The sequence below is a fragment of the Hemitrygon akajei genome, chromosome 14 (assembly GCF_048418815.1).
Source record: "Hemitrygon akajei chromosome 14, sHemAka1.3, whole genome shotgun sequence".
Taxonomy (NCBI): domain Eukaryota; kingdom Metazoa; phylum Chordata; class Chondrichthyes; order Myliobatiformes; family Dasyatidae; genus Hemitrygon; species Hemitrygon akajei.
The window spans coordinates 108,964,104-108,979,235 of NC_133137.1; the positions used below are offsets into that span (position 1 = coordinate 108,964,104).

General features: G+C 40.7%; 1 protein-coding gene across 1 annotated transcript in view; it reads left to right on the plus strand.

Annotated features, from left to right (window-relative positions):
* chkb (choline kinase beta) overlaps positions 1-6,516 on the plus strand; it is a 32,084-nt gene extending 25,568 nt beyond the window's left edge. The window contains exons 8-12 of the mRNA XM_073066921.1: positions 2,758-2,845; positions 3,294-3,402; positions 3,905-4,011; positions 4,956-5,037; positions 6,365-6,516. Of these exons, the coding sequence (XP_072923022.1) occupies positions 2,758-2,845; positions 3,294-3,402; positions 3,905-4,011; positions 4,956-5,037; positions 6,365-6,421 (443 nt within the window). The 3' untranslated portion in view covers positions 6,422-6,516. The remainder of the gene's footprint in view (positions 1-2,757; positions 2,846-3,293; positions 3,403-3,904; positions 4,012-4,955; positions 5,038-6,364) is intronic.
* Positions 6,517-15,132: the final 8,616 nt, after the last annotated feature.

Here is a 15,132-nt window from a genome sequence, read left to right on the forward strand (position 1 = left end):
ACAGAATTCCAGCAGATTTGTCATGCAAGATTTTCCCTTAAGGAAACCATGCTGACTTTGGCCAGGTGCTTCCAAGTATCCCGAAGCTACATCCTTAACTATTGACTCCAACATCTTCCTATCCACTGATTCTTGCAAGATCATTACTAATGTCTCTCGCTCTCTCTCGCTCTCTCTCTCGTCTAGGTGGCCTATTTACCTTCGGCTTCCTAAGCACCTTCTCCCTATTAATGGCAACTTCACTCATTTCTGCCCCCTGAAACTCTCAATCTTCCAACATGCTGCTAGTGTCTTCCACAGTGAAGACTGATGCAAAGTACTTACTTGGTTCATCTGCCATTTCCTTGTCCCCTATAGTGACCTATCCAGCATCATTTTCCAGCGGTCTGATAACTTACCTCGCCTCTTTTACTCTTTCTATATCTGAAGAAACTTTTGGTATCCTCTTTAATGTTATTGAGTAGCTTACCTTCATGTTCCATCTTTTCCTCCTTTATGACCTTCTGTTGTTTTTTAAAAGCTTCTCTAACCTCAAACTTCCCACTATTTGTTGCTCTATTAGATACCCTCTCTTTGGCTTTGGCTTCTCTTGTTAGCCACGGTTGTGTCATCCTGCCTTTAGAAATACTACTTCCTCTTTGGATGTGTATATATACTGAGCCTTCTGAATTGCTCCCAGAAGTTCTAGCCACTGCTGGTCTGGCGTCATCTTGCTAGTGTTTCTTTCCAATCAATTTCAGCCAGCCCTTCTCTCATGCCTCTGTAATTCCCATTATCTACTATAATACTGATACATCTGACTTAGCTTCTCACTCTCAAATTGCAGAGTGTATCCTGTCATGTTATGGTCACTGGCCTTTAAGGCTTCCTTTACCTTAAACTCTCGGATCAATGCAGATTCTGTGCACCACACCCAATGCAGAATAGCTGATCCCCTATTAGATTCAAACCCAAGTTGCTCTAAAAAGCCATTTTGTAGGTACTGTACAAATTCCCCTTCTTGGGATCCAGCACCAACCTGATTTTCCCAATCTACCCACATACTGAAATCCCCCATATTTATCGTAACATTGCCCTTTTGATATGCCTTTTCTATTTCCTGATATAATTTGTAGTCCACACCTTTGCTATTGTTTAGAGTCCTGTATATAACTCCCATCAGGGTCTTTTACCTTTGCAGTTTCTTAGCTCCACTCACAACGATTCTACACCTTGTGATTCTGTCACCTTTTTCTAAGGATTTGATTTCATTTCTTAACCAACAGAGCCACCCCAGCCCTTCTGACTAACTCCCTGTCCCTTTGATACAATGTTAAGCTCCCAGCTATAGTCTTCCCTCAGCCACGACTGGATGATCCCCACAGCATTATACCTGCCAATCTCTAACTGTGCTATAAGTTCATCTACCTTATTCTCTATACATTCAAATATAACATCTTCAATCCTGTATTCATCACCCTTTTCATTTTTCCCCCTTTTGCATTGCAACTCATCCTGCTGACTGATTTTGCCCTATCATCAGCTTGTCCTTGCTTGCAGTCACACTGGACACTACCTCTGTTTGTAAACCAGCTGCCCTATTACAATGGTTCCCACCCTCCTGTGCAGCTCTAGCAAACCTGCCAGCAAGGATATTGATTCCCCTCAGAATCAGGTGTAACCCACTCCTTTTGTACAGGTTGCAAGTTCCCTAGAAGAGATCATAATGATCCAGAAATCTGAACCCCTGCCTCCTGCCGAATCTCAACACATTTACCTGCCAAATGTTACTATTTTTGCCCTCACTGGCATATGGCACAGGCAGCAATCCAGAGATTACTACCCAGGATGTCCTGCTTTCCGGCTTTCTACCTAGTTCCCTAAATTCTCTCTTCAAAGCCTGCTGTGCTTTCCTACCTATGTCTTTGGTGCCAATATGCACCAAGACTTTTGGCTGCTCACTCTCCCACTTTAGAATACCACGGACCTGATCCAAAGCATCTTGGCACTTGGGAGGCAAAGTACCATCCAGGTGTCTTTATTGCGTCCATAGAATCTCATCTCTATTTCTCGAACTGTGGAATATCCTATCACTACTGAAATCCTGTTCACCTCTCTTCTGAGCCACAGTGCCAGACTTGGTGCCAGAGACCCAGTTGCTGCAGCTCCACCCAGTAGGTCGTTCTCCACCCCCCCCCCACCCCCCCAACAGTATCTAAACGGTATACTTATTATTGAGGGGAATAGCCACAGGGATACTCTGTACTGGCTGGCCAGCGCTCTTTTACGTCTGACAGTCACCCAGTTACCTGCCTCCTGCAACTTGGGGGTGACCTCCTCCCTACAGCTCCTGTTAATCACTTCCTCAGTCTCCTGTATGAGCTGAACGTCATTGAGCTGTGGCTTGGTGCACCTGTTGCAGATGTGGTTATCTGAGAGATTGGAGGTCTCCCAGAATTCCCACATCTTACAGAAAGAACACAACACTGCCCCGGAGTTATTCTCACTGCTCTAGCTATGCCCTCACAGATTATTATTTTTTTTTCTGTCTTTTAGTTTTTTGCACATTGGTTGTGTGTCCATCCTGTTAGATGCAGTCTTTCATTGATGCTATTATGTTTCTTGTATTTACTGTGAATGCCCATAAGAAAATTAATCTCTCGGTTGTGTATAGTGACATTGTACTTTGATAATGAATTTGCTTTGAATTTGTTCTAAATTAGTACTGAGACAGTTCTTCTATTGAATTAGTTTTCTTATTTTTGTTTCTCTTTCAAGGTAACATTCTCTATTTGGCAGACAAAGACGCTGCATCCACAGAGAAATTGATGTTAATTGATTTTGAGTACAGCAGCTATAACTACAGGTAATGATAACTCTCAGCATTGTACTGTTATCAAGTCACTAAACCAGTATTGTTTTTGTCAATTATAATGCATGTTCCAATAGCATCTTCTTGTTGGAGAGGTTGAGGTGAAGTCTGGAGCTCCAACTTGAGCTGCTGTACTTTTGATATAAGCAATTATTACCATATCCCACCCCCAGATGAAGTAACAGCTTGGGAACCACCACCACATCCTGGGTTTGGCAGTATTACCTAGAACCAAGCCATGTTTGCAAATAAAAAGATCTACTTGTTCTTGGGGTGGGGGACTATTTATATTTTAGTACACAGTTCAGCTGGATTTGATCACTAACTACAATGGCTATCTTTGGGAGAGGAATGCATTGGGAAGGAGATGTGATGGGTATCTGGATTGCTATTGGGAAGAGGCTGCTTGATTGTTGCTGGTGTACTAACTTTGTGTTTTCAGAGGCTTTGATATTGGGAATCACTTCTGTGAATGGATGTATGATTACACTTACGACCAATGGCCATTCTTCAAAGCTAATAAAGAGAAATATCCCAACCAACAGCAGCAGGTAAGGATATCAGGGAATCCGCACGAATGGTGGAAATCAAATTCCTTCTTCAGCCCTTTACATTTTCCAACTATCATCTCCCAACTTCTCTTAGTTCCCACCCACCCCCACCTGGTTTAGCACATCACCTTCCAGTTTGTACTACTTCCCCATCCCACTTTATTTTGGCTTCTTTCCCCCTTTCTTTTCAGTCCTGATGAAGGTCTCGGCCTGTAATGTTGACTCCTCTCCATAGATGCTGCTTGACCTGCTGAGTTCCCACAGCATTTTTGTATAGTATAAGTGCACCTTTCTCTCAGATACCAGAATATCTGACACTGACTCATGACCATGTTTTGGTAATAAAATGTCTCTGTGAAGAAACGCCTGCAGAAGTTGTTTAGGAGCATTTTGCCATCAGGAGGTCTGCTGTCTGTCTTAAAAGTATTCACAGTCAGCTTGAAGAGCAAATGTGATTATGCATTCCCCTTAAATAACATTGAACTCTCCTATATCTCCTCAGCTTCATTTTATCCGCCATTATCTTTCTGAATACTCTGGCAATAAAGGGGACTCGGTGCATGAGGACCAAACAAAAATTGAAGAAGAGATGATCATCGAAATCAACAGGTTGGGCACTTGTGTGGAGTAAATAAGGGATTAAGTTGGTGAGAGGTTTTTTTTGACATAGGGTATTAAGTTTGTGAGGCAAGCAGTTAAGTGATTCTTATTCTGCACAGTTAACTTCTCGAATCTGAAGATTGGTAGACTCAGTAGATGCTGTTTAATCCACTATCCACTCAGAATCCAAAAATATAAGATTCTGCTTGTATACCTCAGGTATACAAGTATACCTCACTTTATACCCACAGGGGAGTTATTGAAGCCTCAGAGTGCACTGGCATGTTATCAAAAATGCAACTGCATGTCGCTCAAGTGTGCTAAAGAGGTACATCAGTTTTAAAATGTGCATCGAACAATACAGTGTCTTTCCTGACAATTTCAAACCATAAAATAATGTCGTTTAGGAGGAAACTGATCTCACTGCACTTCATACTTGAGCAAAAGAGCACTTGAAGAAATGTGATGGCAGCCTTCTGAACACCTGGAAAGTTTTGTTTATCTTACTCACCTCCTGACCTCTTCTCCTGTCTCTGTCCACCTTCATACCATGCAGGCCAGAGCTTGGCTGAACCCTAATACTTGGCAGCTTAATTCTGTTGTATCTGCACCTTGACCCCACTGAGACCTTTTCCTGAGCCTTTCAGAGAATAAACTCCTCACCTGCCTCAGTAATCTCCATTTTGCTTTAATGGTTATATTGCATCTTCCAATCCCTCAGCACACTCCTCCTTGACTTTTTCTCATATCGCCACAAGTAACTTCTTCCCCACCAACCAAAATGCTGTGAAGGAGACTGAAGGGCAATGTGCCTGGGGGTTTGTTACTCTTAATCTAAGCTGCTCTGCTGTGTAACTGAGACCTGTGCACATTGTGGGAGGTGGTTGCCTTGAAATGATAACAGATTGGTTTTGGAAGGCTCAACTAATGCAATATACCTTTCTTTTTAAAAGGTATGCCCTAGCCTCTCACTACCTGTGGGCACTTTGGGCTATTATACAAGCAAAGATTTCCACAATTGAGTTTGGGTACATGGTGAGTTGTGTGGGTATATTTCTGCCACTCCTGATTATACAGCCACCTCAATTACTTTCTTCTCCCACCTCTATGTTAAGAGGGCAGCAGGGCTGGAAGAATTGTGTTGACATGGAATGGAAAGTAGCTAACAGAAAAGTAAGTTGAGATAACTGGATTAGTTTTAGAATAATAGTCAATAAACAGAGCAAAGCCATAAGACCACAAGACCATAAGAGTAAAATTAGGCCATCTAGCCCATCAAAGCCTCAAGAATTAGTGCTGGGACTCAACTATTAATAATTGCAATTCAGACTGGGTGTGAGGGACTTAAGCAGATTTGCTGATGATACACAGGTGGGTGTTAGCAAGTCTTGGGGAGCACACAGCTTGCATAAGGATATGGCGGGTGGACAAGGAGGTGGCAAATGACGTCTGATATGGGAAAATGTGAAGTTCTTAATTTCAGAAAGAAAAAACGTGAAGTATCACTTACACTACAGGGAGGCAACTGAATGTTGTGTGACACAGGATCAGGGAGCGGAGTGGATGAGTAGATGTTTATATCAGCTAATTGGGAACACTGATGGGATGTTAGCCTTTATTGTAATTGGTATGGAGTGTAAATGGAGATGTTTTGCTCTTTTGCAAGGAGCAGGTGAAAGTACAGGAGTATGTATTCAGTTGTGAGCTCCATGTTTGAAGAAGAATTTGTTTGTACTGCAGGACTACAAAGAAGATTCACAAGATTCATTCTGGGAGATGATATCTGAAATGTTGAACAAGTTGAGCCTATACTCATTCATCTGCAGCAAAGTGAGAGGTGTGATCTTATGGAAAGATTTAAGATCATGTCAGAGGTTGACAGCGTGGATGTTGAGAGGTGAAATGAGGGGCACGTTTGATAATTAGTTTAGTGTTCATTCACTTCAGACAGAAGGCAGAATACCTGCTTATGAAGAGTCATGAAACTTTGGAATTCTTAACCCTGGAGAGCGTTAGAGACCAATACATTGCCATTGTCATGATAAATATAGTCAGCAAAGGGGTGTCAATAGGTATGAGAAGGGAGTTAAAAGAATGATGTGGAGGCCAAAGTATGAAGCCATGGTTTTATTGAATGGTGGAGCAAGACATGAGAGACCAGTTTAGCTGACTGCAGCCCTTGTGCTTTCTCATTCTCAGTGTTTGCTCTCCCTTTCCACCTTATGCTCTCCCTCTCCCTTTCAACCCCAGCTTTCATTCTTGCTGGCTGTAGTGCTTTTTCCATTCTTATTCACATTTTAAAATTGTGGGTAATTCAGAGTCATACGCTCAGAAGTATTGACATGCAATTTCTTTGTTTCAGGATTATGCCCTGTGCAGAATGGAAGCCTACTATGAACAGAAAAGAATATTCGCTTGATTTGCTTTTGAGCAATAGCACTGTTGTCTTGCTCAGAATTTAACACACCTCTGCTACACTTTCCTTTTATTAAAAAAAATTGCTTTCATTTCAAATTTGTCCAGGACAATTTCATACCTGATCAGTGGACTGCACCTTGAGAGCACACAGACACATGCTAGTGTACAAGTCAAATTGCAATTCTTTGCTAGGAATGATGAGCATTAACTTCTTGGGGGGGGGTGGGGGGGGTTGGAACAAAAGTAGCTTCCAGCAGCAGCTGTGTGAAGCCCTGGGCTGCAGGTGTCCTGTAAGAGTCTGCACCAATGTTTATTCAGTGTGTTCCCATACTGTATATCTTTGTCCTTCCTGTGCCCCAGCAGTCTCCTAACCCAGTAATGTACAGATCTTCAAAGTTTATCCTTGAAAAGCTGAGATTTGGTTTAAAGTAATGGTTTTTGTTGGGTAGCATGAGTGAGACAAATAAGGACTTCTTGTGGTTTCTTGTGTCCTGATGAAGGGTCTCGACCCGAAACATCGACAGTGCTTCTCCTTATAGATGCTGCCTGGCCTGCTGTGTTCCACCAGCATTTTGTGTGTTGTTTGAATTTCCAGCATCTGCAGATTTCCTCGTGTTTGTTTCTTGTGGTTTATTTTTGTTTGTTAATTTATGAAGTGTCTGGAAAGGCCAGTACTTGTTCTCAACACTAAATGCCTTTAAGAAGTTGAAAATAATTGTCTTAAAATGTATGTATTCTTGCTGTAAAAATATTTTCACATTGTTGGGTAGGGTGTTACCCTGTGGTGATGATGAAGAAATGACCCCACATCAGCCTGACTTGGAGGAGAATCCATGGGAGGTGTTCCTTTGTTTCTGCTACCTTTGTCCTTGATTGAAAAGCACACCCTACTCAAAAGTAATGTTTTAATAAGTATTGTTTTGAATACACTTATACACCATTTGAAGAAAATAAAGCAATGTGGTTCTGAGCAATGCAAACTAGATGAATTTAACCACAGATCAAACATGTTAAGCTGAGGTTGAACAAGGGTTATCTGTCCAGATTCCACTGCAGAAATTGAACAGAAAACTTGAGGGAAAATGTAAACTATAAAATTCCTCAGTGATCTCAAGTGGAAAATAAATGTTGCAGTTAAATGAATTGCATTTCTAATTTCACTTTCCACTTTGCATGACTTGCTTCTGTTTTTTTTAAAATCCCGTTTCTACTGAACAGGGTTGAGACACCAAGACCAGTCACTAAATAAAGCTTGCATTAACTCCATCTTGGGGCACATTTCAGCATCAGTGACCCAATTGGTGAATATCACAGCTGCTCAGTCAGGCTTCCCACTGGGTTTCTCGTTTGCTGCAGGTAGTAGCGACTCTTTCCTTAGCTTATTCTGTCAGTGGTTGGCTCATCCACTAAGTGTAGCTCCTGGCTGGATAGCATGTAGGATACATCCCAGCTGTACTTTGCTAAGCCCTGCTAGTATATTTATACCATTGGAAAGTAGTTTCTTTGGAGAAATTAATCTTAGTGCATTAACTAAAATAAACAAGTGATTGTTGCAGGAAATTAATTTTCCCAAGTAGCTTAAGACTGGCAGAATGTTGAGTAATGCTTGTAATATTTCACTTTTGATATCAGGTTCGTACATTCTATATGAAAGGCATTCAATATGTGTCCACAATCATTCCAGATCCTATTCAATGTGTGAGGTGTTTCCTCCTTGTAAAGTGTTTACCGACTTCCCTCAGCTTATTGGCCTGTAAGTAATTGTAAGCCTCTAATGCTGCAACTAAATCTCCTCTTAATCAGGAGGGGAGAGTGAACTAAGATGAATCCAAGACTTGTTGCAGGATTTCAACTTGAAATGTCAGCAATTCCTTTCCTTCCAAAATAGCTGCTTAGTCCACTGAGTTCCTTCCACAGATTGTTGCTCCAGATTCCTGCAGTCTTTTGTACTCCTCATTCTCAAACTGTTCCTTCGAATCTTTTCTGTATCCCCTTTCGGATCTTTTCTCAATCCTGAGGTAAGGTAGGTGAGCTAAATTTTAAATCTAACTGCTACCACCTTCCTTCTCCCCCGCCCTCCCCATTACCAAATTGAGAGACGGAGAAGCATCAGTGGTGCTGTCAAGCTTTTGGAGACAGGGCATACTTTGTTCGAGATGTATTTTATTGACAGCTAAGTCAGTACAGTTGCAACAGGTAGTGAGAACCATCACTGAAAAATCCAAACCAATTCGCTCTTGGAAAATGTCCATCTCCTTTTTTTCCATTTGCTGGAGTCTTCTTACTTGTGCAGTTTGTTGGGGGGGAGGGGAAAATCTACAGATGCTGGATATTCAAAGCAACACACTCAAAACACTGGAGGGAATCAGTAGCACAGGCTGTATCTATAGTAAAGAGTAAACAGTCAACGTTTCAAACCCAAAACGTCAATTGTTCTCTCTTTTCCATAGGTGCTGCCTGGCCTGCTCCATTCCTCGGAGTTTTGGTGCTATGGCAGATTATTTTATTTAACTTAGAATCAAAAACAAAAGTGTCCACTCTTTTTCCAAATTGTTCATGCTCTTTTTATAATGTGTCATCTGTTCATTTTATCTGGATCTTGATTCATGAGTTCACTTTGTAAATAAAATATTGCTGTGTACTATGTGGCACTAAATTCTGCATTTTCAATGTTCAATAGGTACATTTAATGTCAGAGAAATGTATACAATATACATCCTGAAATTGAGGCTTTGGAGGAATCCTGTCTAAGTCCTTTATCTTTGAGCTGGAATTCCATTTTGATAGCATGGCATTGCCATCTGAACAAAATTTGTCCCAAGTCAATTTCATGGATTTGGCAGGATTGTATCAAATTCTGGAAATAGTAATTCTATGGCTGTTATATTTTAAATATGGAAATTGAATGTGCATTTGTTTTTCAATTTTAGATTTTCTGTTCTTCATGTATGGTGGAACACAGGCCACTCATCCCAGCAGATGCTTGAGTTTCACATTGCTACCTCCTTCTAACTTCAGTGTATCCTGCAACAACTTGTACTTTGTGCAAGTATATTTATCTTCTTGTTGCAGTTATTTGTAGGGCTGAGTTCCACCTGTTACACCATAAGATATAGGAGCAGAAATGGGCCAGTTGGCCCATCGGGTCTGCTCCGCTATTCAATCATGAGCTGATCCAATTCTTCCAGTCATTCCCACTCCCTTGCCTTCACCCCATACCCTTCGATGCCCTGGCTAATCAAGAGCCTATCTATCTCTGCTGTAAATACACCCAATGATTTGGCCTCCACAGCCACTCGTGGCAACAAATTCCACAGATTTACCACCCTCTGACTAAAATAATTTCTCTGCATCTCAGTTCTAAATGGACGTCCTTCATTCCTGAAGTCGTGCTCTCTTGTCCTAGACTCCCCTACCATGGGAAATAACTTTGCCATATCTAATCTGTTCAGGCCTTTTAACATTCGGAATGTTTCTATGAGATCCTCCCTCATTCTCCTGAACTCCAGGGAATACAGCTCAAGAGCTGCCAAACATTCCTCATACTGTAACCCTTTCATTCCTAGAATCATTCTTGTGAATCTTCTCTGAAACCTCTCCACTATCAGTATATCCTTTCTAAAATAAGGAGCCCAAAACTGCACACAATGCTCCAAGCGTGGTCTCACGAGTACCTTACAGAGTTTCAAAATTACATCTCTGCTCTTATATCCTATACCTCTAGAAATGAATGCAAACATTGCATTTACCTTCTTCACAACCAACTCAACCTGCAGGTTAACCTTTAGGGTATCTTGCACAAGGACTCCCAAGACCTTTTGCATCTCTGCATTTTGAATTCTCTCCCCATCTAAATAATAGTCTGCCCATTTATTTCTTCCATTGAATTGCATGACCATACACTTTCCAACATTGTATTTCATTTGCCACTTCTTTGCCCATTCCCCTAAACTATCTGAGTCTCTCTGTAGGCTCTCCATTTCCTCAGCACTACCCGCTTCTCCACCTATCTTTGTATCATCGGCAAATTTAGCCAGCTTGAGTAAAGAAATATTCCTGTTGGGTATATTTTTGTTATCCTATTTGCAATTCTAACTTCATCTTTCTTCATCTACCCCATCAGACCCTCAAATTATTTCTCTCTCTAACAGAATCAATCAGTTGGATCGATGAGATAACATATCTGAAAGAGTATTCCCATCATTGGGGTAAATACAATGAATGCTTTGCTGATCTTTCAAGATCAACAATTGTACACAATGTTTATGGCTTAACTTGAATGACATTTTCTATCCCTTCAGAAACTATGAACACAGTAACAAATAAATTTGTTATCACACTTTTTCTTGAACTCCAGTTTCATGTATATTATTTTTTATCTTCAATGTTACATCTACCTAATGTTCACTACCCTAATCTACCCTAATGTTCACTTCTATAATATATTGCATATGTTCTACGAGCTACAAGCCAATCTGCCTAGTTCTGCAGTTGAGAGGATTGACAGCTTCAGGCCTGTTGAAATTGTCTAAATATAATTTGTGAGAGAATAAATTATCTACCACATAAACAATGCAATCAGTTCTCTTTGGCTTGATTTTCAGGTTGTTACTGCATCTATTTACATAGATACAGTGGTGCTAGAAAGTTTTGTGAACCCTTTAGAATTTTCTCTATTTCTGAATAAATATGACCTCAAATGTGATCAGATCTTCAAGTAAGCCCTAGAACTTTATAAACAGAACCCAATTAAATAAATAACACAAAAAACATTTAACTTGTTCATTTATTTATTGAGAAAAAATATCCAATATTATCCATGTTTGTTGGAAAAAAGTATATGAACAGCTGGATTATCAGTTCATTTAAAGGGGAAATAAAAGGTGTTTCAATCGATGGGATGACAGTCAGGTGTGAATATGGGAAGCCTTGTCCTATTTAAAAAACATAAACCTGTGTCTTTACTATCAAAGTCTGATCTTCACCATACAGGTTTTGGAAGTGTGCCATGCCTTGATCAAAGGAGATTTCTGAGGACCTCAGGAAAAAAGTTATTGATTCTCACTGGGCAGGAAAAGGATAAAACATCATTTCTAAAGATTTTGGGGTCCACCAACCCACAGTCAGGCAGATGATGTAGAAATGAAGGAAATTAGATACTGTTGTTACTCTCTCTGGAGTGGTCAAACAATAAAAACCACTCCAAGAGCAAGGCGTATAATACCAGGTTAATATCTAAGGAGCTACAGGCCTCTCTTGCATTGGCTGATGTCAGTGTTCATGTGTCTACTATCAGGCAAACACTGAACAACAATGGCGTGCATGGTAAGATTGCAAGGAGAATACCACTACTCCCCAAGAACATTGCTGCCCATTTAAAGTTTGCTAAAGACCATGTGGAAAAGTTAGAAGGCTATTGGAAGAATATTGTGAACAGATGAGTCCAAAATAGAACTTTTTGGATTAAATGGGAAGAGTTATGTTTGGTGAAAAGCAAACACTACATCCAGCATAAGAACCTGATTCCATCTGTGAAATGTGGTGGCAGTGTCATGGTTTGGGCCTGCTTTGCTGCCTGGGGACCAGGATGGCTTGCCCTCATTGATGGAATTATAAATTCTGAATTGTACCGGCAAATTCTACAGGAAAATGTCAAGGTATCTGTCCAAGAACAGAAGCTCGAGGAAGTGGGTCATTCAGCAAGACGACGACATTAGTTAGTCGACCAAAGAATGGTTAAAGCAGAAGAAATGTCATGTTTTGGAATGGTCGAGTCAAAGTCCTGACCTTAATCCCATAGAAATGTTGTGGAAGGACCTGAAGCAAGCAGTTCGTGCAAGGAACCCCACCAACATCCCAGAGTTGAAGCAGTTTTGCAAGGAGGAATGGTCTAACATTCCTCCAAACTGATGTGCAGGACTGATCGACAGTGACCAGAAATGGTTTGGTTGAAGCTGTTGCTGTACAAGGGGTTCATACGAGTTAGAGAAACAAAGGTTTACATACTTATTCCAACAAATGCATGTAATATTGGTTCATTTTTCTCAATAACTTAAAGAACAAGTATAATGTTTTGTATTATTTATTTAATTGGGTTCTCTTTATCTGGTTTTAGGACTTGTGTGAAGATTTGATCACATTTTAGGTCATATTTATGCAGAAACAGAAAATTCTAAAGGGTTTGAAAACTTTCTAGTACCATTATAAGTCACTAAACATCATCCACAAATGGTCTACTGAAGGGATTTAATTGTTTTTTTATTGGAATTATGAATAACGTGCACCTAATACAATAGAGAGGACCTCCCCTACTGGGAAAGGTTCCATTGAATCGGGAAGGCAATTGGAATACTATCAACAAGGGCAAATGGAAGCTATGCACAAAATTTTTAATTGGGGGTAGGCAGAGGTAGTAGAATATTATTTTGGGGGAACCTAAAAGAATTGATAAGAACAATAAAACTTGACAATAAATGCATGCCAAAAGGGCAATTCGGGGACACCAGTCACCCCAACTATAAACAGTTTCAGCTGCTTTCTGCAAGTTACTAGACTTATAAATTCACGTCTATACATTGTGATGGAGTCATTAACACAAAGATTTTTTATTCCCTCACGTGGGATGGATGTAAGATTTAAATTTAATGTTACAATAATCATGGGGGACTTTGATATGCAGGTAGATTGGGAAAATCAGATTTGTGCCGGATTACAGGAGAGGAATTGCATGTTGTGCAATGAACCAGAATTGATTAGAGAGCTTAAGATAAAAGAGCCCTTAGTGACATGATCATAATATGAATTCACCCTGAAATCTGAGGTGAAACCAAAGTCCAATGTATTGGTATTACAGTGGAGTAAAAGGAATTACAGGGCCAATGAAGAGGTGTTGGCTAGAATTGATCAGAAAAGAACACTGGCAGGAATGACTGCAGAGCAGCAACGGCTGGACACCTGAAAGCAACTCGGAAGGCACAGGATATAGATATATCCCAAAGATGAAGTGCTCTAAAGGAAAGATGACAACAGTGGCTAACAAGAGAAGTTAGAGCCAACATAAAAGCTAAAGAGAGGACATGTAATAAAGTAAAAATTAATGGGAAGTAGAGGATTGGGACACTTCTAAAAACCAGCAGAAGACAATTTAAAAAGTCATTAAGGTAAAGGTGGAGACCAAAGATGATACCGAAAGTTTCTTCAGATACATGAAGTGTAAAAGAGAGGCAAGCGGGGATATCAGACTGCTGGAAAATGATGCTGGAGAGGTAGTATTGGGGGACAATGAAATAGCAGACGGACTGAATAAGTATGTTTGCATCAGTCTTCACACTGGAAGACACTGGCAGTATGGTGGAAGTTCCAAGAGTCAGGAGGCATGAAGTGTGTCAAGTTACCATAACTAGAAACAACTAGAAAGAATGTTATCATTAATTTCAAGAAATCTGTACTCACTGACATTTAAAAGGATGAGGTGGGATCTCGTTGAAATATTTTGAATGTTGAAAGGCCTAGACAGAGTAGATGTGGAAAGGATGTTTCCCATGGTGAGGGAGTCTAAGACAAAAGGGCACAGCCTCAGGATAGAGGGGTGTTAATTTAAAACAGATGCAGAGAAATTTCTTCAGCCAGAGGGTGGTGAATTTGTGGAATTTATTACCACAGGTAGCTGTGGAGGCCAGGTCATTGGGTGTATTTAAGGCAGAGCATAACAGGTTCTTGATTGGACACGGCATCAAAGGTTACACGGTGAAGGCCAGGAGTGGGGCTGAGGAGTGATAAGAAGTATCAGCCATGATTGAATGACATTACAGACTCAATGGACCAAATGGCCTAATTCTGCTCCTATGTCTTATGGTCTAAGTAGAGGAGTGCACTAAAAATGCATCTTTGAGCTGTACTAGTGTAGATTGTCAGTGAGGTGGTGATCTTATTTGCTATACGCAATGACTGTAGTCTTCTGGCGAGATGATCATTGAGATCAACAAGTTGGACACTTGTACAGAATGATCAAGGGGATAAGGTTGTAATGATTTTATTCTAGTTTAAGTTTAAGTTGAGAGAGACTGTGGGCTGCTCCCAGAACATCCTTAGGTTGTGGTGGTTGTTAAGACAAGCAACACATTTCATTGTATGTTTTAATGTATGTGTGATAAACGAATCTGAATCTGAATTGTGTCAAATAAATACAGCTAAACTGTAGTATCTAAAGGGCAGCAGACTCAATGGATTAAACAGCATCCATCACCTATCTGGACCCACAGATATCAGACAAAGTCTCTGGGGTTAATTGTATCTCACTGTTCGCCTGTAGGGGAGTTCTGATTCTGTTAATATCCTGGAGAGCTCTGATGCAAACTTGGTCCAGAAAGTGCCAGGAGTGGATCAGTTGGAACACATCCCTCTGGTGTGAACGTGTATCTCCCCAAACTGGGCCTTTCTAGGATTTGCTTTTCAAACCACAGAAACAGGTAGTGAAGGGGGAATCAAGTCAACCCTTTGTGCCTGTGCCAGACTTTAAGAACTATCCAAGAGTAATTCCCTCACCCCCAGCACTGTGTAGAACCAGAGTTGATGTACAGGGTGCTGCACTGAAATGTTTCAGCCCCCACTCTGAGAAGGTGAGCCTCGAACACGTCACCAGTGCACTGTGTACTGGTTCAGAGAGCATCCAAATGAGATGGATGTTTGCAGTCTTTTGAATGCCACATGAGG